This window comes from Chelon labrosus (genome assembly GCF_963514085.1).
Source record: "Chelon labrosus genome assembly, chromosome: 3".
NCBI classification, from domain to species: domain Eukaryota; kingdom Metazoa; phylum Chordata; class Actinopteri; order Mugiliformes; family Mugilidae; genus Chelon; species Chelon labrosus.
The window spans coordinates 15542590-15565187 of NC_140339.1; the positions used below are offsets into that span (position 1 = coordinate 15542590).

Sequence of the window (22598 nt, forward strand, 5' to 3'; positions counted from 1 at the left end):
ATTATTGATGAATCACAGTTTATTCTGTACAGCAAGATGAAATTGCATTTTTCTACTACTGGAATCTTTTTGTTGTCGACTTGTAACAACTGGTCTTCAATTTTTAGTCGTACTTGACATTAGTAAAAGAATGTTAGGCCTCAACAGGCTGCTAATGGTGGTCACGCAGCTGAAGACTACACCACAAAATCTCGGCATTTGTCAGTGAAAGTAGCATGGATTGGCAGATGCTGTGATGGTCCACTTGCCTGTTAGCCTTGTATGATGTGATTCTGTCAGTGCGGTAGGGGGCTGGGCACCATCAGGGTAGTTGGAGTCATCTTGGTTCAGGCTCAGACTGGCAGTCTGACAGATCTGGCAAATACACGGTGGAATGCAAGGCCACCAGCAATGGTGGAAATACTGTGGGGAAGAAATTTAACCTGCTGGTTTGTGGATCACTTGACGTATGAATGGCTCATCTGAGGTCTGGTTAGACAGCCCCAAAATGGCCGCCTATAACCCAGGGATTCCACCGTGGATCGCTGTTGCAGTCGCAAAATTGTTTTATTCCAATCTCTCTATCTCTAATGACTTCATACTCATTCCAGCTCCATTTGTTGTGTTACTGATTTGGTTATTTCATTTGAATTTTCATGCTTTAACTGTGTTTAAATACACTACATAGTTAAACGTTTGATTGTATTAATGTACTTATTTCCTACTATGCTGTGTTCTAGCCTACAATGTTAAGTCCCAGATTTATACATAAATCTTCATAATTATGTCGCACAAACAGCGCTGTCCATGGTTCTGAAACAACGGCAGCTCTGACAACTTATTATCCTTTGTAACAACTGTCACATCCTGTTCTATTTTACATTTGATTTCTGCTAATCCCTGTGTTTCTTTTTACAGATTAGACAATTATTTCATCTCATTCATTTGCCATGCCTGGCGAGCCAGTTCATGACAGTGTCATCCTCCTTCTCGTCTCCGTAATGTATGCTTCAAATGAAGTGTTTGAGGTTAATAATAAAATAATACGCTAGTGAATCTGGATCCAGATTTAGTCTGGATGCATCCAGAAAGGCTCAGTTATAACTAATGACCTTAATTATGGCTTGACTAAATGTCTCAGCAGCCATCATTGACATTATGGATTACACCTTTGCTTTACAGAGTAAGACATGTCAAAATGTCTGCCAGAAAGAGGGTTTTAAGGCAGGCTTATCTGCAGTCTGTGTAATACATTAGTCAGTCAATTTGCTGACATGATATACTTGGAAGCCAGCCCAAACTTCCTCCGTCCTTGTTTTTTTTTTTTTTTCTTTTTGTCGTGGAAAGTTGGTCTGCAGTCACTCTATTGAGGACTTAATCTGCCCAGTTGAACTAGTTTAGAACAAAATAGCTCTGATTGGTTGTAGGACTATCCAACCTTACCTCACCTTACGTTATATATTTATTGCACAAGTCTGTAATTTGAATAATTTACTTTTTAATTCCTAGGATGTTTCCCAGACAAAAAAAGTAATAATAATACTTTCACAACAAAATAATGCTTGTATTTATAATAAAGTGTGACTCTTTCTCTAATGCTCTAATATTATGAGGAAGTTGTAATTTCCTGCTGTGGCTTCAGAACACAGACAAGAAAATAATTGTTTCCCTTCATGTAAATGCGAACTTGCATGTAGAATTATAGATCCCATTAACATGACTATCGCACCATGTGTAAAAACACATCCTCTCAACACCCAGCAAGTGATCGTTCTTTTCCATCTATCTGAATGGTCTTAATGAATGCTTTGCTACTGCTTGTCAAGCTCCCAGTATTTAACAAGGTATTACCATAGCTACAACAATCACAGCAGAAAACCTGCCTATTACCGGCAGCTTTTGAGTCAAACTCTAACCTCAACTATGTACACAGAAACACACGCAAACATACCTATGCACTCACACATACACACGGCGTGCACACGCACCTGCTTATAGGGAACACACACAAACATGCGCCTACTCACACACGCCAGCAGCAACAGTGGGCGGTCCCTGGCGAGGCAGAAACACACTAATGGATAATGACAGGGTTTGACAGCAGGAGAGTGAGCTGAGTCACTCCGGGCGTGCAGGCAATGAATAAAAGAATGGGAGTGCTGTCTGAATATCCCTTACTGACTGGATTTCCTTTGATACCGTACTATTCCTGCCAGTCTCCCTTGGTAATCCCGCTCATTACACTGTGCTGTCCCTCTGTTCTGAGACTGGCAGCGGCAGCCACTATGAGAGCAGAACAGAAGGGACAAAAAGTCGTCTACGCTAGCTAGCCAGCACTGATGTCTCATGCAATGATTATTACTGTAGAATTCTCTTACTGGCAAAAAAACACAAGTTATGTTAATTTAATATGTTTCAGCATCTCCTCTACGTGTCAGACTTTACTGTCCAAATAGTACAAAAGTGTTGCTGAAATTTGTGCAATGTGCCTTTCCCCCCCATCATTGCACTAAGTCAGTAGATTCAGTTTATTCACACTGGGAGCTGTGAATCTATACTGCTCAGTGAAAAGAACCAGCTAAAAAAGCTACGTGAAACCTGCTAGTCTTATCACTACTGCTTTTTGAATTAGTTCATTAGTGCAAGCGTACTTTCAGACTGCTTGCTTTTTCACTTCTTATAACACAGTAAGAAGTCAACAATTCTGATAACAGTAAAACTGTCACTGCCGCCGAAAGCTGCCACTCATATCATCCAATTGTCTCTGATCGCATCTGCCCCACTGAGTAAAGTCCAATTAAAACCATCGCAAGCCCAGGCTCAGGCAGTATTGGCTTGTTGTTCACAAGACCAGAGCTTGGCCAAAATTATCATTTGCTGTTGCTCCCGTCTGTTCTCCCACAGCCTCAGACACAAGCAGCCCAGACAAGAGGCCAGATGTCTAGTTTGTCTGATTAACCCACTGCTTCTTTAGCTAGACAACTTGTGAAATCTATTACGGGAATCTCAGGCTCGCCGTTTTTCCTCCAATTCCATTCGGACACGTTAAATGTTGAGCGCTCTTCGTCAGTGTCACATTGACACGTAAATGCTATCCCAATTATTCTGCGCCCTTCTCTGCTCACTGTCAAATTACCTGCGCTGGGAGCGGAGCATGGCTCTCACAGCACCTCTCTGGCATTTTCCCTGACAGGTAGAAGAAAGGAGTCTGGGATAGCAGAAAAGGGGAGGGCTTGGGCTCAATGAGCATTTTAAATGCTGAAGCCAGGTAATCAGACAGACTCTGGCAGAGACCAGGACAGTGCTGTGGGATCTGAGACTTTTTTGTCAAGCATTGTTTTCTTGCAGATCTACCAAGCAAGGCTGTAGGTTTTGAATACCTGATCAGGTGCTTCACATACAAGGCAAAAAAACAAACAAAAAAAAACTTAAAAACTGAATTAATTTCATTCATTCTGCAATGTGTCACCATCAGTGTTGGGTATAGTTACTTTGGAAAGTAGTTAATTAGGTTACAACGTTACCATCAATTAAAAGTAATCTGTTACGTTACAGCGTTACCTATGAATAGAAGTAACGCGTTAGAGTACTCATGCGTTACCAAAAATTAAAAGTCGTTTGCAGCGCCTCGCACATGCTGCAACTTAACTGACATGAACACACAGCCTCCTTTAAATGCACCGAGAAGTCCTGACAATGAATAACGTCATTCATCCAACCAAATTAACTCTGCAGGATAACAATACCAGGTGACAGAGTGGTGCTTGGATACAAGATGTTTTTTTAAAATTGGAAGTGGAATTTTTTGCAGTCGACAGAAGCTTTTCACCACCGCAGTGTGCATTTTACCGTTATGTTGTTCTTGTCCTTTTCTCTGGCGAATTGAAAATAATGTGCGTACCTCCACGCAGAGCCGTTTCTTGCTATAGGCGAACTAGGCGAATGCTTAGGGCCCCAAAGTTGCATGTTCGTCCTCATCTGAGGAGAATTAAAATGTCTTGTCTTTATCTGTTGCTATCTCGTGTGTTTGTTACATCCCTTATATGCTTAAAAATAAACGTAGCTTATAAGTAAAATAAACTGCAATGATAAGCTGTGGCTGGTGTTTTTGTGGCATTATTAGGTCATATTCGTTGGACCGCACTGTAGAAGTTGTCTCTCAGATATTTGATACTTATATTACATATATTTTAGCATTACCTAGGATTCATTTACAAAGTTTAGTGTGTGCTTTATATGCCTCTAATTAGAAGTGTGCTACTATTTTATAATTTAAATCAATATTTTAAAGGTCTGTTTTTTAAGTGAGTTGTAAATATGAGGCATGGTGTTCATTATTTTAGACTATTGTGGCAGTGGATCATTTATATTAGTTTTATTTCTTTAACTAGTCCAATGTATAAATTAACGCAGAAAACTCTTTAAAGTGACAACTTTGTAATTAGGTACAAGCTTTAAAGGGACACTGTACATCACAATGTTTAATATAAAAACACTTTAATTTTCGGTGTTACTGCAACATCACTGCAATTACACAATAGGAATATGCGCTCATGATCTATTTTGCTTGATAAGGAGCTTTGTCTTTGCAGGAGCAATTCTAAAATATGTTGGAGCTCCAGACATTGAGCCAGAGGGATCTACTGAACTTCCTGACCAGGAAGCTCCAGGATCATCACATTCCTCATCAACCATGCATGAGATAGGCAAGCATCTGTCACATGAGGACATCATTGTTGTTTTGTTTTCATTCTTGCACTTAAAATAGATGTTGGTTTGTTGTATTATTTTATTTAAAGTAAACACTCAAAATCTGTTTTTTTATTGACGCATAGAGGATTGTTATTTTCCTTGTATTATAGTTTTTCATCAGTTTAACTTGCATGAGTGGCTCAACTTAAGATGTTTAATTTTGACTGAAGCCTGTTTTGCTCATGAAGTGTAATAGATTGTGGCGTCTTAGTTTACCATCTAAGAGTTAGGAATATCTTCATCGAAGTTTGACAAACTAGGGGCCCCCAAACAGCATCTTGCTTAGGGCCCCTACAAAGCTAGAAACGGCCCTGCTTCCACGATTCAAAAGCTGTCCTCTCTGCCATCTTGCCGGCGGTTCGAAAACACTCACTCACACACATACACACACAGGTAACGTAGGTCAGCAGGGCACAGACGCATCATCACAGCGCTGCGCCTCCGCTGACACATCCGCAGGTGGCACAGTACTGTCTGACAAAAAGCAGGCTGTAGTCGGAATTTTTCTTTCCTTATCCGGAGAAATTCTTAAAGCAACGGATTACTTTTTTTTAAAAATAACGAAGTTACTGATTACTTAACGCACGAAACTAACGCGTTACGTTACAAGTTACACGAAAAAAGTAATTAGAGTACTCTAACCCACAACACTGGTCACCATCAGCTGCTCTGTGTCAAATTCATGCTCATGCGTTTTTCATATGTGGAGTAGACAGTAAGCACCAATGAGCAGAGGCTTAGACAGGTGATGTGAACATAATGCTGCTAGCATGAAGCCCAGCACTGGGAAAAGAAACCTAAGTATAGTTTGCAAAACATCCTTGAACATCATTTGAGTGTTTCCGTGCAAGGCATCCAAAAAAATCCAAGAGCCATGTAATTATCAAAAAGAAGCAGGCTTTTTTTCTGAGCTTGCACAACAAGAATTCAAGTAAAAGAAAAATAATGCAGAAAGAATGTGGGATTAGCTGCAGATTACAGGCAATTTTCGGTCATAGCCATCTGCCCCGGCACTGATGCTTTTGTTTTCCCCACAAGAGGCACAGAAATGGGCTGGCAGTCAGTAGCATGTAAGCTGCAGCAAAAACAAGTTGTGTTTCTTAAATGACACCTCAGCTCTGGGGACCTCGGGGCAACAGCCACCTGACGTGTGTAAGAGTTATTTCAGGCATAAGGCGGTGTCAGTCAGCGTGACAGCTTTTTGCAGCATTAATACACACACACGCACACACATGCACACCCTCTCATTAGCACAGAGTTGTAAAGGGGTTGAGTAAGTGTTGCTCTGTTCAGATGTGCACGTACACTTCACTTGCCTGTCAGAGCCCAACCACACAGAGTGCTCTGGGACTAGAGGCCTCTGTTAAAAAATGCATCTATGAGGGAAAAAGCAACTGTCATTATTCCCATTTTATGATTACAATGCAGGGCTGGGGACACGGGAGAGGGCTCTAAATGTTTTAGATAATTATTTTTCTTGTTTGGTTTTGCACGAATGCAGCCGGTGAGCAGCTCAGAAGGAAGAGAGAGGAGTAAGAGGAGAAATTATAGGTTGGAGATGAGAGGCCAGAGGTGATGCACTGGAGTGGAGGGGATGAAAAGAAGAGATAAGACGTTTGGTCGAGGATGTAATAAAGGACCGGCCACTGGAGGGGGCAAAATGATAATGGAGGGAGAGTAGAGGAAAACAGAGGCGAGACTGGAGGCGAATAGAAGAAAACGGGGAAAGTGCTTGAGGCTAATCAGAAGCCTCTATGCAGACCTGGGATGGTGTGCTTGCGGGGTGGCTAGAGCCCAGGGGTGAGCTGGCAGGCATGTGAAGAGAGCATGGCTTTAAGGCCACAGTAACAAAGAAGGAATGAGGAAGAACGAATGGGCAATTTATACTGCGTGTTTCCTTATGACAGCTAATCAATCTGAGCTATTTAGACTTGAGTTATTCCACAGGATTCCTCATAAGGGATTAAGAAAGCTTGGAAACTTCAATCAATTTCCTGCACGTCGACCAGGCTGTTATTAGTCATACATCTCAATGTCAGAGATTGTAAAATATGTGTTTTTCTCCGTGACCTTAGTTTGTGAATCGTCTGTGCTGTTATCTAAAAATCATACATTCCATGTTAAAGTCTGTCTTTTCAGTAGCAGATCTGGCTTTTGGTGTGTGTTGTTTCAGTGCAAACTTAAAAAAGAAAAAATCTGTGTAAGCAATGATTATCAACACCGGAATCTGGCTAATATTTCTTTCTCCTTTTAATGCAATCACACTGACTGTAGGCAAAAGGTGAGCGCTAAAGCTGCTGATCTATCGAAACGCCGATGCGGTCCCCAAACTATTTACTTAGTATTCAACCGCGGTCCTGGGCTTTACTCACATGTCTGGACTCATCAGTCCCAGCTGTAATCAGCAGTGCTCTGACAGGAAAACAAGGGGTGTGTAAGAGTACGTGACGCTAACTCAAATGAGAGGCCAGTGTAAACAGTGACAGGGCCAATTCCAGTTCCCAATCTCACTGCAAATAGAGGTGAACAGGGGAGCGCGGAGGCTTAACGAAGACATAGCAGCCTCTGATCAGACTACCTCGGCGCGCCACCGGTGTACCCACAGGTCACGATAAAAGGATTCGGCACCGACTTTAATCTAGAGGAAATGAAAAATTGGGGGAAACAAAGACTTAAAACAGGTCATCAAATAACTCCTTTAATCATTCCTAAAGCTAGAGCACGACGCTTATGGCACTGTTAAAAAAAAATAATAAATAATAATAATAATGAACTGGGGTAAGCAATTACGGTCAAAATTCTTTCATTTGTTTGAAGGGTACAATCAAAGCCGGCACACTTTCTGCAGTGAGGTTGCTCTCAAATCAAAGAAAAATATGGTTGTTAACAAAAGCCGGAGAATGACAATTCCCTTGTCTTTTTTTAAGCTAATTTCAGACCATTATTCATTTTTCTGTTGCTGTTAGCTAATAATCTTTTCATCTGCCCATCAGTGTTTAACAGATGCACACATTCCTTCCTTTGAGCAAATACAGAAAAACCTGTTCTTGATCTCGTGTTATTCAAAAAGATATCCTACTGTCTCATTAAATCAGGTTCCACGTTTCCCTATAAATAAAGTTAGCCCTTATTTTATTTCAGCACCAGGAGCTGTCCATAGTCAAAAAGCAGAAGCTACCCGTAACGTGCCCAAACCAGCTGAATATGACGTTTTTCAAACCTTTCAGACATTTTATTCACCGTGTATTTATTTACTTGAATGTAACATGGTAGTGGGGATAAGGGAAATAAAGCTTTTGCTGATGCAGGCCCTGCGGTATGTGATTGTGCCCTATAAGCAGGCGGGAGGCGGGGAGCGTGAAGTGGTTCTAGAGTGAGTAGTCAGCCTGTTGCAATCATGCATGCTTTTCATGTAAGGGCAGAAGAGGCTATTTCCAGCTAATACACCATGAGAGGAGAGACCAATCAGTAGGAGAGCTGTATGTCAAATTCAACAACGTTCTGGTACTGAGCTAAGAGAAGAAACAAACTTTTTTTTGCTGTTTATTCATCTTGTTTTCTTTCACGCGACTAATGATTCTGCGGCATCACAGGAAGATTTGTGGCTACATTGTTGTATTTTACACACAGACGCCTGAAAGTCGTCTTTGACAAGCACTTGTTGATGTAATTGTTGTGTCGGCTGCAAATGAGGTCACTGTCTAAGATATGGACGATAGTGAGAATGTGTTTTTGCTGCAGGGAAGCTGATCAGCATTTCCTTTGTTTCCGAGACCTTCAGGTGCAGAGAGGAAAGAAAAGTCCATAATTGATTTCTGGATAGGCCACAGCAGAGTTAATGAGGACTCCATGAATGGGCATGTCATCTGTGTATTTTAAATACCCCGTGACAGAGGGTGTGCCATTGGAGTCATCTGCACATGTGGTGTAGATGAATAGACCGAAGCCTTGGGTGCGTTACTGTTAGTGAGCTGTGGTGTCCAAGATCCCTGGTTCTAAGATTGCTGTCAAATCATTTTCAGATCCGTAGAGACTGTCAGAACCGACGCTCTCTTCATAGTGTCTGTCTTTTCTTCCTCTTTGAACAGCAGACTATAGATACATGAGAGGACATCACTCCTGTCTTGTCACCATCTGAATCCTTCTTCCTTTTGTTTGTCAAGTCGTGCCTGTCCCATTTTTTTTCAAAACATCTCCTTACTCTGTAGTTTTTGTATCTCAGCGGCGTCTCATTTTCAAGAGAGCACTCTGTACCTACGGGTCAAGAACTCTGCAGCATCTAAATAAGATATGTGCCAATTAAGGCCTCTTGCACCTTGTCTCGGCCAAGATAACTCACTTAACCCTGAGCTCACAGCTGACAGGTAGCATTTGTTTACACATCCCTCTTCACTCAAGCTGCTGGGCCCTGTCCTCCACATTATATTAGAACAAGCCACCTCCCACCACATCCCCACATACAGCTCACTGACTCTGTTTCCATGGAAATCTGCCCTGGGAAGACTTTGCATCTCCTAACCTTGAAAAGTGCTCGGAGTAGGATCGACTCTGAGAACATATTGTTGTCAAAATGAATTGTCAAAACGGAAATCAGTTCCGTATTCGAAACCCCCTTTCAGCATTTGCAATCTTTCTAGTCCATTATTTATTTTTTGTCCTGCTGTGTGGTTTCCCCAAGTTACCAGCATGACACATGAGTCTGCAGATTGTACAGAAATAATAATAAAAAAAAGAATACAAGTCTGGAACAAATTAAAATATGAGGCAGATTATTATAGCTACCTACATTACTGCCTGACAGAGGCAGAATTTCGTTGTCATTAAATGCGGTATCACAATTTCTCTGGCTCAGTATGAAAGGTTTTATTCCTAAAGCACTGTACAGCATGTCAATTTATAGTGAAGAAGAAATCCCATTGCCTCAGTTTCATCATTTAATTATACTGAAATAAAGACGATCCTGTGCATAAAAAAATTACTTTAAAAGCACTGTGAAATAATGCCTTGAGGTTTTCAAATGAACGGTAGATCATTGTTCCAATCAAACATTTTTATTTTTTTTTTTAAATCAGAAATGATATCTTGACAAAAAAGCCCATTTAATCCATCTTGCTTCCTGATATTTTGGCACGTTTAACCCATTCATTAACTCGTACTCAGGCGGGATGATCAAAGTGATAGGACGTGAGCTGAGCAGCTGCATTGCCTCAGAGCTGGAAGTGCTCTGACAATAGTGCAAAGGTGTTAATGCAACACCACAGCCTGGCGTCATAAATAGTCTTCCGCTGAGCTCGATTTTTATCTCACTGAATGTTGATGTAGTCTTCGTATTCTAGGCTTGTGCTCAGTCACGGACAATTATGAGCCGAACCGTGTGTTATCTGTGCCGCGCGGAGGGCACGATGATTTAATGTTGTGGCGGGGGATTGGAGGAAGTGTCCTCTCTTTCGTTTGGATTTCAACTAATGAGAGAGCACATCCTTCCAGCAGTTGACCTTGACGTGGGGTCAGGGGTGGACGGGAGCCCACACGTGGCGTTTTGAACATCAAAAATTTATGGATTTTACTAACTCCTTAAATCCTTGCGTGCCGCCTCTGAGGTGCAGTAAAGGGAAAACAGGTCAGAGTAGGAGGTCAGAGGTCTGTTATAATGGGGTTTAGGAAGGGAGGTCAGGAGGCGCGCGAACATACAACTAGCCCGGAAGCTGCTGTTTATAAAATTACAATGCTCCTTATCATAACGCACACTAATAATCTTTATTCAAAGATGCAACTGAACGCAGCGCTCATCTACGCAAAGCAAATGCAATCATATGGTTATTGTTTGCTTGCCACATCACGCACCATGTCTCATCTCAGGTACTTGTAAATGCATTAAAAAACCATTGTGATATCAGCGCGGATTCACAGTCTTTAGAGCAGAGTAGTCATCAGTGACCTTTATTCACCTCTACTGGCGAACAGGACGAACTGCATCAGCTGCCCCCTAACTCTGACAACGTGATATCACTGAGTTGCGTATAAATAGCACTCCACTTCAGGCGCATTTTGCGTGCCATTTTAGTTTTTTTCACGTGGTATGGTAAAGGTTAGGCTTGAGGACAAGGATAGGCGGTCCTTCATTGTGTTACTCATGTACCGTTAGATGATATCAGACAGAAGTTAAAAGGGGGAGAAAAAAACTGGCTCCACAGCCCCTACCGTACACCTGAAGCCTGCAATTAGCCAGCGATTTAAACAAACAACAAACATTAAAGACTAATAAGGTGTAATTACAACACAGAGCAACCAACAGAAATGTCAAATGAATACAAAAGTTATTCAATAATGCAATAATTACACTTTGTCACCTGTCTTGTGAAAAAGACATTTCAGCTCTGATGCAATGTAACCTTTGTAGGTGGTGCATCTTCTGATGCCAGCCTCCTGCTCGTGTCGCGGTGCACCGTCACGGCAGTATGTAGGAGGAGGAGGAGGAGGAGGAGGAGGAGGAGAGTCGAAATGCTAGTGACTGAGGATTGTTCTTTTGAAAAATAAATTAAAGAATATGAAAAAAGTAATTAGGAGACTGATTACTAGCCTAACACAAAAGACTAATCCCTGGATTTGTTAGGTATTACAAGTTTTCAGAGCACATGTAAATGCAGTAATACAACAACATAAAACATAAGAACTCCTGCTCAAGTAAAGCCAGCAATTTCGAGCCATAATCAATATTTTTATATTAAAACTGATCTCAAGACTACTTGTACCTGAAAATGTACAAGTAGTCGATCATAGAAACAAACCCACAGAGACTTATCACCCAGCTCTAACGTTTCTCTCAGTTCTTCAAAACCGTACCGCTCTCATACAAAAAATCGTATCGAAGTGAAAGTACTGATTCCGGTTTAGACTGTAATAAAGCCAATATGCATGATTATATTGTGTTTGGTTTCCATGACGATCATCCGTAATATTTTAGTGTTCCAGTCGGTGAAGACAGTAGTTTTATCACTGGCAGTCGGCCATTCTTTGTATGTTGTGTGTTCTTTATGTAGAACGTTCATCGTCAAAGCACAGTTAAGTAAAATCTCTTTTTGAAGTGTATGGAAATATATTATTGAGTAGCAAAAATTAGAAGATATTTAGGTAAAGTATAACTATAACTACTAAGTGTGGCATCCTTGTTGCTGAGAAGTTAAGATGCTCAAAGTTTGAGGGACCACTATGTCATGCTCTATCTCATGTCTCCCTAAAGAGTAACAAAAAGCCAAAACATATTCTAAAAAGACTGAACTCAAGTACAGTACTACAGTAAAAATACTTTTCATAATGTATAGTCTTTCCATTCACAGTGGGATGCTGTGACCTTATTATTCTGTGTAAGTTCTTCTGCAATCACTTCAGATTATTAGTTAAACTCTTGACTCAGTCAAACAGAATCCAAGGACTCAAGCAGAGGAGAGTGTCTTTGTGTTCAGGTTTTCCTTGCATTTACAACGCACAATCAGTAGTTGGATTATAAATGTGTTTTTGATTCATTCTTGGCCAAACCTGCGCTTTGAGTTGTGAACACCTAAGCACGTCTTACACCTTCCGAGCCTTCTTCCATAGCCAGTCTTCAGATGATAATACGCATACATTTTGGATGGTCTGTGGTCTTTGGCGAGTCTCAGCAAGCGCATCTTTAATCTTAAATAACTGATTGCTCACCCATCTCCTCCTCCTCCTCCTCCTCCTCCCCAGCAGCTGCTCTCTCTAGGCTGGTCCTGAAGGATTTCAACAGCGGCTGAAACATCGTTTTATCTCCTACCACAACAAGTTAAAACATCAATGCACCAGAGCTCAAAGCCTAATACCTTCATTCTCAAGCGTTTTTCCTCTGATAAACCACACTAGCATGCCCGAGCCCTGTATCCTCACACAGAGTCAAGTGGAGGAGGAACGTGTATGCAGAGAGCAGGTGTAGGTGGTTTATTGGGAGAGAGGGGAGTGCAGCTGGTTGGGGTCACAGTGGCTCACTGTGCTGAATGACTAATGAAAGGTTTATGGTGGCACAGCGTGACTGCCTAGTCTGAATGGTGGGCTGAAGGAGGACACGCCTTGTCTGGCTTCTAGCACCCTCCTGGTCTGTCTCTGGTTAAAAACAGGCATTTAACAAGTTCTCTCAGCGCATGGGGCCACAATCCTTCACTTAACAAGCTCATTATCTCACATTGTTTTTGTCCTTTGCTCCTCCTCTCCGGCAGTGCCAGATAAAAAAAGATGATGTTTGATGTATGTCTCTGTTAGAGAGTTGCACAAGGATTTCTGGGAGGGAGGGATGATAATGGATCCACTAATGATGTGGCCGTTGCTTCTGTGGATCTTTGCCGTAATGCTGGGTCGTCTGCATGAATATTCAGAGTCTCTGAAAGGGAGGTGACTGCTCAAGGTTATCTTAGAGGGCAACAGAGGACAAGGCTCTGCTTTCATATCAGCTTCCATCATCAGCAAAATTACAGTGAGATGCCAGAGAATCAAAGCAAAGCTTAACATAGGACTTCTTTTGATCTATCCTGTGAATGGTGTATTTTATATCTGAATATGTTTACTGGAACACTTTAGAACTTCAAAAGAAGAAGCACCAGAATCTGACATTTAATATCTGGGGGTATGAACGACTTTAGCTTTAATGGAATGTTTTCTTTCCGTTGCAGAAAAGCCCATTGAGGCAGTTATCCTGCGTCTCTCTGGAAGTGCTGCAGTCAGTCAGTCTTGTGAATGCTGCAATGAACAATAACAACAAATATTAACATACAGCGTAAACCTCTAGAATATTCAGATTTACATTTAGTGAAACTTTCGGAAAGAGAAATAAAACATAGATGTCTGCTGTAGCTATTACATCTGGAATTACTAGAAGGAATATTCTGCATCTCTCAGGATGAAGCGTCACTCTTAACAATTTATTACAGTTTCACTGCGCAGCAGTGAAAATCAATAGCATAGTTATTCTGAGTGGAATTGACTGAGTGTGAAATTGCAATCAAACAGCAGTTATTAGCCTCAGCCAAATAGATACTACAGAGATAAATGATGTTTACAAATTCCCCAGAAATTCAGTTTACATCGTTAAATTACTTGTTTCACATATACTCTGTGAAAAATGTTCCTCTCATGAAATGTAATTTTGGCTCACCACTTGAGAGAAAATTGCATTTTCAGAGCCAGAATCCAAGCCTTCTTTGTAACTGATTTGTAAGCCTAGATTTGGCAAATCAAATCAAATCCTGTCATTTCAAAACCACTTTAACAAGACACTGCCGAGACAGAGCCTTGAACAGGACCACCTTTATGCTTAGCCTTGTGCTTAAATCAAATCCAGACTCGGTGTATTTCAGTTTTCCCGTTTCTTAAGCCGTTGCCTTTGCAGAGCTGAGCATGTGACTAAAGGTCAAACATTCAAGAAGAGGAGAAAATAAAAAAAAGTTTGTATTGTGTCAGCGGTTGAGAATGGTACAATGAAAGGTTTCAAATTCTGCACGGCATAAAGGTGCTACATAGAATGGGAAAATTAGACAGTATTGACATCAGCCGCTATGACAAAAGTGTAACAACGGTCAGACAAAACACCTCTTAGATTGAACCAATTAAACCTTCGGAGATTTCAATTACCAGCTTGATGTGGTTTTCAAGATCAATAACCAAGGGTCTTTATAAGATGGCCAGGGCTACAAGGGTCTTGGCCGCTTCATCAGTTTAGAACAGCAGACAATGAAAGACTTTTGCTATTGTTGTGCTTGGATGTGTTTCTCTGGCAATCTGTGCGTGTTGTGATTAGTATTCATGTGTTTCATGTAACTGAAATCAGAGTTGAGCATACTACATGAGCAGTCATTAGGGTTAGGAGATCAAATAACACAGCGGCACCCAAACAAGATCAGGAAATGTCACATGCCACCGCTTTAGCACACTCTGCTCCTCTTTTTCACTCCCCTGCCTCCTCCCTCGTCATCAGAAGAATGAAGACAAAGATTCAACGCACAGAGCCAGACAGCAACCGAGTGCTCTCTAGCGCATACTAATCTAAAACAACACTGCATCTGTGCAACATGTTCTATTCCCTCCCCACTGATGCGTGTTTAAGTGTGAGATAGGGCTCTGCACATCTCATCACTTAGGGAAGGTTGTGGCCTGCATCTGCAGCCCCCTCCCCACCCCCCCGTGCAGGTTCCTATCACTTCCACCCTCAAATTGAAAGTGACAAGCCACTCAGGCAGAGGTGTCTCCCCCCCCCCCCCCCCCCCCCCCCCCTCCACACACACACATCAACAACCATGCAGCCCCACTCAGAGCTGTCACCCTGATTACATATCAGCAAGATGGGGGGACCTAAGGAAAGGAGATGTCCAGCTGGAGACAGACCACTAAACACTTCGTCTGTCCTGCTGCTGCACATCTGCCAATACCACCTGTCCCCAAGGCTGCCACAAAGTCAATCTGTACGTCTCCATCACTCACCTGCTGTCCTGCACAATCTCAACAAACTGCATCTTTCTTTTTGTTGGTCTACCCTTCGGTTTTGAAACTGCACGATGCGAACTTTCATTAATCCTCGTCCCTGGTTTGTTGGCTTTCTCTGCGCTTGCTATTAGCAGCGCGACGCATTTGCAAGCTCGCCATGCTTGTGGCAGCTCGTTGCACAGTTAGAGCTACCTGTCTTCACTCTGTGGACTTGCAGAGCACGGGTGGTTTGCTACGGATCAAAAACAGACATGTTAAGTGATAGGAAGCGTTGAATTATTGGAGCCTCTGATGCATCACCGGCACCTAACTCTCTTCCACAAGGACAAAAATACACGTTATTTACTTAAGTGCTGATTTTCCTGTCTCTTCTCTCTCTCTCTCTCCAGACATGAAGCTTGGAAGCACTCCACGGCAGTCCAGAGAGGTATGTGTCTACTCCATTTCTCCCAAAACACAAGCACACAGGTTGCTCCCACTTGTTATCTGTTGCAAAAAAAGAAAAGAAAGTGATTGTCAGCCTTGTACCTCTCAGCATGTCTGATAGTATCTGTGTAGAAAGGCTGACCTCACACTGTGCATTCAGTCAGTGGGGCTGAGGCTGAGTTTAGTGAGTAAACGGCCCCTGTTGAACTAGGCCAAAATCACATGTAGAGTTGGGTTTTTTTTGTTTGTTTGTTGACAGTGACATAGAAAAAGCTTTGTCACAAGCAATAATGTCATAATAACAATCCATTTCTTTATTAATCCCACACATTAAACATTCACAGTTGTTGGAAAAAAGAAGGTGAACCCTCAAATTAAATCAAATAACAGGTCAAATGTCATTCCACTGCAACGATATCGTGATTCTCAGGATTTTCATTAGGAATTTTTGACCATTTTTCCTTATCTAACCATTTCAGCTTGGCCATATTCTTAGGAAGTCTGGTGATGGCCTCTCTTCAGATTCGAGCGTAATGAAACGACATGTAATGGTCTTGTCTTTGGGCCGTTACAAAGGTGGACTCTCTTTGTGTTGTTCACTCTGTTTGAAGGCATTCTGTAGGAGCCATTTTCACTAATCTTCTGCTAAACTTCAGCCGGCGGAAAGCCACTGAAACATCAACTCGTGACATGCCTAGATAAACACGGGAATTTCTTTTTTCCTAAAATGACTGTGAGCTGTCCAGGCCCTGAAGCAGCAAAGCAGCCCCCAATCATGATGCTCCATCCACTTCGAAATTATGTTTTCATTGTTTCAGAGTTTTCAAACAGTTCAGCAATATTTTTGCCAGCTGTGAGCTAATGAAGGGGTGGAACAGTGCTGTCGTTGTTAGCACTGATGCCTTACAGCCAGGAGGTTCTGGGTTTGAATCCACCAGCCGACCTGGGCCAAAGACATGCTCATTAGGCTCTCTAGACTGGCGCCCTGTCCAGGGTGTACCCCGCCCCTCGCCCAGTGGCAGGTGAGACAGGCTCCAGTAATCTCTGTCACCCTCCAGAGTACAAGTGGTAACAGAAAATAAATAAATGAACAAATGAATACCTGACTTTGTAACTCTTTCCAGATCAGCCTAACTCTTGTTCACATACTTTTTTCCAGTGTACACCATGAATAGTTGAATGATGAATAAATTAGAACAACATATTTTTGTGTGTTAATATCAAACTAGATTGTTTTTACTTATTATTAAAAATACATTTTAGTGAAATCTGAACATGCTTCAGACAACTTTTTTCTTAAATGCAGATTATAATAATAAAGCCAGTTACCAGCATTGATAAAGCACAGTCAAATAGGTGGCAAGACGTTTCTTTACATGTATTTGATTAGGCTTTTTAAGCATTACTACTGAGCGTCAGTAAAGCCTGATGATGATTAACCATCCATTTGTATCCATGCAGTAATTGCAGTGAATGGAACAAAATAAAACAAATACATGGGTAGAATTTGTTCTAAAACATATCTTTCCAAAGTCATCGAGAATTTGGACCATTCTTTATCAGACATGGTTCAGATAACTAGAAACATCCCGCCTGACAATCCCCAAACTAGGGTTTTATGTCAGACGTGCTAAAACTACTGTATGCTCTCTCAGCTGACCCCTGCTTACTCTCTTCCCTGTGATAATCAGCACCAGTGAGAGACTTACATCAAGGCAAGCCCTGAAGAACGTGATGTCTGGTGTATAGGTTCCTTCCTCGCACTCGTCTTGCACACTAAACAGACAAGGAGGAAACCTTTTTTTTCTTTCACCCTCCAGATGAAAGGATATGACCATTTGAGTCAGGAGGGAGGTGAACCAAGATTCATGATGGTCTTGTCACCTTGTCTGTTGTAAAATTAAAATTACACATTCAGTCCGTTGGCTTTATGATGTCATTTAAGCATTTAATTGAAATAAAATGTCAGAATGCATGATGGCCCTGGGCGTCATTTGATGGTAATCAGGAAGTGGATGATTCTAATTTAGATTCCCCATTAAGTGTTTATAAGACATTTATACGGTATTACAGCTTAGTTTATTGATAGGTCATGGATGGCGCTAGGCAGTGTGTGACATTTGCATGTAACAAAGTTAAAGCTTTGTGTGTGGGGTAGTGAAACAGCACCATCAAGTGGCCTATTGGAGAGTGGAACATGTGAAGTAAATGTGAATGCGTCTGGACTGACTAAAAAGCATACGTTGGGTGAATCCATATTATCACTTAAAATGTGTTTTTTGTTTTGTTTTGTTTTGTTTTGTTTTTACAGACTCTTTCCACTCAGGACCGTGAGAGAAGCAAATCAGAGAGTTCTCAGCACTATCATCAAACTGCTGAAGCCATCCTGACCAGCCCCATCACTCCGATGCAGTTCCCGCACTTTGAGAAGAGCGCTAAGGCAGTCACCCCAGTGTTTCCAGAGCAGGACATGAGCTCCCTTCATGTCTCCAAAAGACAACGCAAACTGCTGAAAACAAGTCCCCCAGTCAATCACAACAAAAGTAACGTCACCTCTTCCTCCTCATCCTCAGTTTCCTCCACATCCCTGGTGGCCTCCATTTCCACCTCTACTGCTTTAGGATCTTCTGTCACTGAGAGCTGGAAAAAGATCCCAGGTATTATAGAAGCACGTCGGCAACTGATGAAGGAGGTCTGTGCCAAGTACAAAAGCAGCATCTCGAAGGCCATCACACGAAGGCATGTCCAGTCTATCTTTGTGGAGGACAAGCACAAGTTGTTGTACTGCCAGGTACCCAAGTCAGGTTGCTCCAACTGGAAGAGGACCCTAATGGTACTGGCGGGTCAGGCCTCCAACACTGACAACATTAAGCACCATACAGTCCACTACAGCAACGGTCTCAGGTTGCTCAACAGCTTTGACCCGCAGGAAATCATGCACCGTCTGAAAACATACACCAAAATCATGTTTGTGCGTGAACCCATGGCAAGAGTTGTGTCAGCTTACAGGGACAAGCTTGAAAATCCCAACCCCTACTATCACAACCTGTTTGGCAAACCCATAATCGCCAAATACAGGGTGAAACCATCACCTGAAGCCCTCAAGACAGGCGACGGGGTCACATTCGAGGAATTTGTTCAGTACTTGCTGGATGTCCACCGGCCAGTGGGGATGGACATCCACTGGGAACAGGCAAACCAGCTCTGCCACCCTTGTCTCATAGATTACGACTTCATCGGCAAATTTGAGAGCATGGAGGAAGAGTCCAACTTTCTCCTGCGGTTGACCGGGGCTCCACCAAGCCTCAGACTTCCCACATTCAAAGACAGGAACCCAAAAGACAAGAGGACCTCTCACCAGATCACAGAAAATTACTTTTCGCAGGTCAGCATGTTGCAGAAACAGCGAGTATACGACTTCTACTACATGGACTATTTGATGTTTAACTACACCAAGCCTTTTAAAGAGTTATATTGATTGACCCTCTCATGATTCTTGAATTACAGTCACATTCCACTGGAGTCTACATCCTTACCATGACAGCGATCCGCTTAACATTAAGACGCTCACTCACATGCTCATATGGGTCTTTGAGAGAAATCAGAGAGACCAAACTTCTGCAGATTTTCACAGAATCAGTGTTTTACTACATTTTTACCAAATTTGAACAAACATGAGATAAGTACAGTATGTTAATATGCTGGTGTACTCTCTAAATTGCCCTGACATGCAAGGTATTTATTCTCTTGGTGAGTAAAAGTTTAAATATATTATAAAAGTTATGCTTCTAAAAAAGTTTATTATTGTTCAACAGGCTTTAAATGATGCCTTACTGTGAGTCAAGTAGCATTTGTAAATGCATTTTATGTTCAACTTAGCCGCCCCACTTTACACAGGCAAGATTCCTAACAATACTCTATACAGTACAATACAATATATTATCTGAGCATCTACCACCTGACTTTAGAATACTTATACCACAATGTTTTTAAAATATATCTAGTAGCTTTAGCCCTTGGTTGAGCTCAGCTGGCTCAGATTATTGATTATAATTTGAATCATTTGCCGCTATTTGACTCACAGCTGGTTGGGAATCACTATACCTCTATGTATCAGTGCATACTAATACAGATATTTCATGTGAATGGCTTTACTAAATATAAACAACAACAAAATGAATCTCTATAAATACTATAAATCCTTTAAACGTGTCAAGTGCTGCCCACCTAGAAGTAGTGTGCACTCTATTGTAGCATTTTTATACTTCTAACGTTGTTGGTTGAGTTTGTGCTTTAGTCTAAAACACACACACGGTACATGTGGTGTAGGTCTCGGTCACTAGAGGTAACGCAGGATGTCCAGGTACCTGCAGGGTACAAAGTGTGGCCGCCAAGTTCTCTTAATGCCTGTGAGACTCGTTCAGTTTCTAGTGATGAGCGTTCAAAACCAAATAGGCGAAATTCAACAGATTAAAAGAATGAACCCAAAAACAGAAATATTTTTTGAAAACACGTAATGATTGGGATTTTCCGGAGTGAGACAAAAGAAGCAAGTGTGCCCAAACTCCTCCATCCAACTAATTAAACACCCAGTGAACAGCTTTCACTTCCAGATCTCACACTGTCTGTATGTATGTATCACGTCGATTCTTCACACCATATAGGCTTTTTCTGACTCTACTGTGTAAAATTGTATAATGGGCATTCAGATGACTATATATTTTTCTATGTATTTCTAATATATATATATATATATATATACACACATACATACATATATATATTCAGTGCTTCTTGGTGAAGGTATGTTCATTTCCTTTTTGATGTCATTTCTTGTTCCTTCTGTAATATCAGTGAGTGTTGTGCAAACGAAGAGTTTTTTTTCCAAAACGAAATATCCACCAGGTTAAAAGTTAAAACACTCGTCTAATTGACGCATAATTTAAATGCACAGCAACTATATTTGAATATTTACCACTTGGTGCTTTGGAGGTAGCAGAAGATTTTATCCAATGAAACTGGATATAAATAATTTTGGAAAATTATCTCTTTGATTAATTACTACCCAGATCTGTTTGGACTCTCAGTAGGTTAATAGACCCTGTACAGATGAGCTGCATTTCACCTACTTACCCATCCTGGCTAACAACATTTTTCACCCATAGCCACTCTGCTGCGTGTGCGTTACTGAATAAGTAATTTAGACATTTGAAAATCTTTTTCTCTGTATCTTCCCAAAACGTATGTACACTCACTGCAACTATGTGTGACATAAGTAGACTGTTTTATCCCTAACACACCACCCATCTGCGGAGTCATCACTTTTTTTTCTATTCGATGAAGGTCAGCCCAAACAACGATGTGCACTACCAGAAACTACACAAACATCGACCATTTTAAGGTCTAAGTAATCCGACATTGTTAATTAAGGACTAATACAACCCATGATAAAAATTAGACAATATCTAAGATACAGTAAGTCATAAAATATAATGACTATGACGGCAAAAGAAAATCAACAGCATACCTTGAATTAACACAACACAAAAATTAAGCTTCTTTTTATTTCTTTTATTTATTTATTTCTTTTTACTTTTTGGTGAGCAATGATGATCCGGTGTGTTGCTGGGAAGAACCTATAGATAGACTTCTATAAAGTCACTGTTCATCTATATGCTTTGCAGCTCACTGGAAATGTGTTTTTGTTAACAAAATGATTTTTAAAGAAATGTGTTTGCTCATGGTAAAAAGGGAAACTCCTATGATTTAAATCTATACACTCTATAATCGATTTTTAATGACCTTTAATAATTTTGGTAGTGTTATCCTTTCACGGTGCTGGTAATTGTATGAACTTCTGTCAGTATAGTGTTGGCTTTTGCAATTACAAAATTGAACCTTTGTTTAGGTTATGGTCAGATAAGGCGCAGCCGATCTCTGGCCTAAATGCTGTTGCATTATGATGAATATTACTCTTGCAAATACCCCTGTCAGTCACTGAACCCCAGCTAATAAAGTTTTCTTGGTACGTGGGTGTATGGACAGATTTGTCAAAAGCATAATTACATTAACAAGTGAATGTATAACAGTTTATTGGTGGTGCAAATTGTATAAAAGATGATCTTAAGCCCTTTGCCTTATATTACACTGCCAATCAAATGGTGTATTTCAGGAAGACATTTTTCAGGTGGTAATTTCTGGCTGATGAGTGTCTACTAATAAATTGTCTTTTAGCATTTTCAGTCTTTTGTGTCGTTTGTTTTTAAGCATTCGTGTTGTTTGTCTAAACTTTGGACGATCAACCAAAGTACACTGCCTGCACAATTATTAGGCAAGTTGCACTTCTGAGGATTAGTTTTATTATTTAACAAAGGCAGTGCTCTTGGTCAATCCCAAATGTTAATTAACCTTAAGCCTGAATGTTTAAAAGTGAAAGTGAGGTACAGAATTATTAGTGTACAGAATTATTACGCAACTGAAAGAAAAACAAAAATATCCCCATCTCACTTCTTTATTTTCATCTTTTAAAGTCAGATTAATAGTCAGAATTATAAACAAACAACTCAGACTTTACAAAAAAAATAAATCAGTGACCAATATAGCCACGCTTTTTTTCAATAACACTCAAAAGTCTTCCGTCCATGGAGTCTGTCATTATTCTTTCCTCTTTAAGGCCTTTGCTGGCTAACCACACAGAGGAGAACTTTGATGCATGAGGTGGAGCATTGTCCTGCAATAATACCATGGTCTTCTTGATAGATGCAGACTTTTCCTGTACCACTGTGTGAAGAAATTGGCAGTAAATTTGGGAGTTGAGTTAGAGTCCATCTTCATCCCGAACAAGCTATTCTTTAATACTTCCAGCCCATACCAGTGCCCCACCTCCACCCTGCTGGCATCTGAGTCAGAGTGGAGTTGTGTGCCTATTGCTGATCCAGCCACGGGCCCATCCA

The 22598-nt window shown here is 41.1% G+C and overlaps 1 protein-coding gene across 1 annotated transcript in view; it reads left to right on the forward strand.

Moving 5' to 3' along the window:
* The window catches only part of chst8 (carbohydrate (N-acetylgalactosamine 4-0) sulfotransferase 8), a 111073-nt gene extending 91783 nt beyond the window's left edge, over positions 1-19290 (forward strand). Inside the window, exons 3-4 of the mRNA XM_084541125.1 lie at positions 15609-15646; positions 17957-19290. Coding sequence (XP_084397251.1) covers positions 15609-15646; positions 17957-19123 — 1205 coding nt within the window. The 3' untranslated portion in view covers positions 19124-19290. The remainder of the gene's footprint in view (positions 1-15608; positions 15647-17956) is intronic.
* Positions 19291-22598: the final 3308 nt, after the last annotated feature.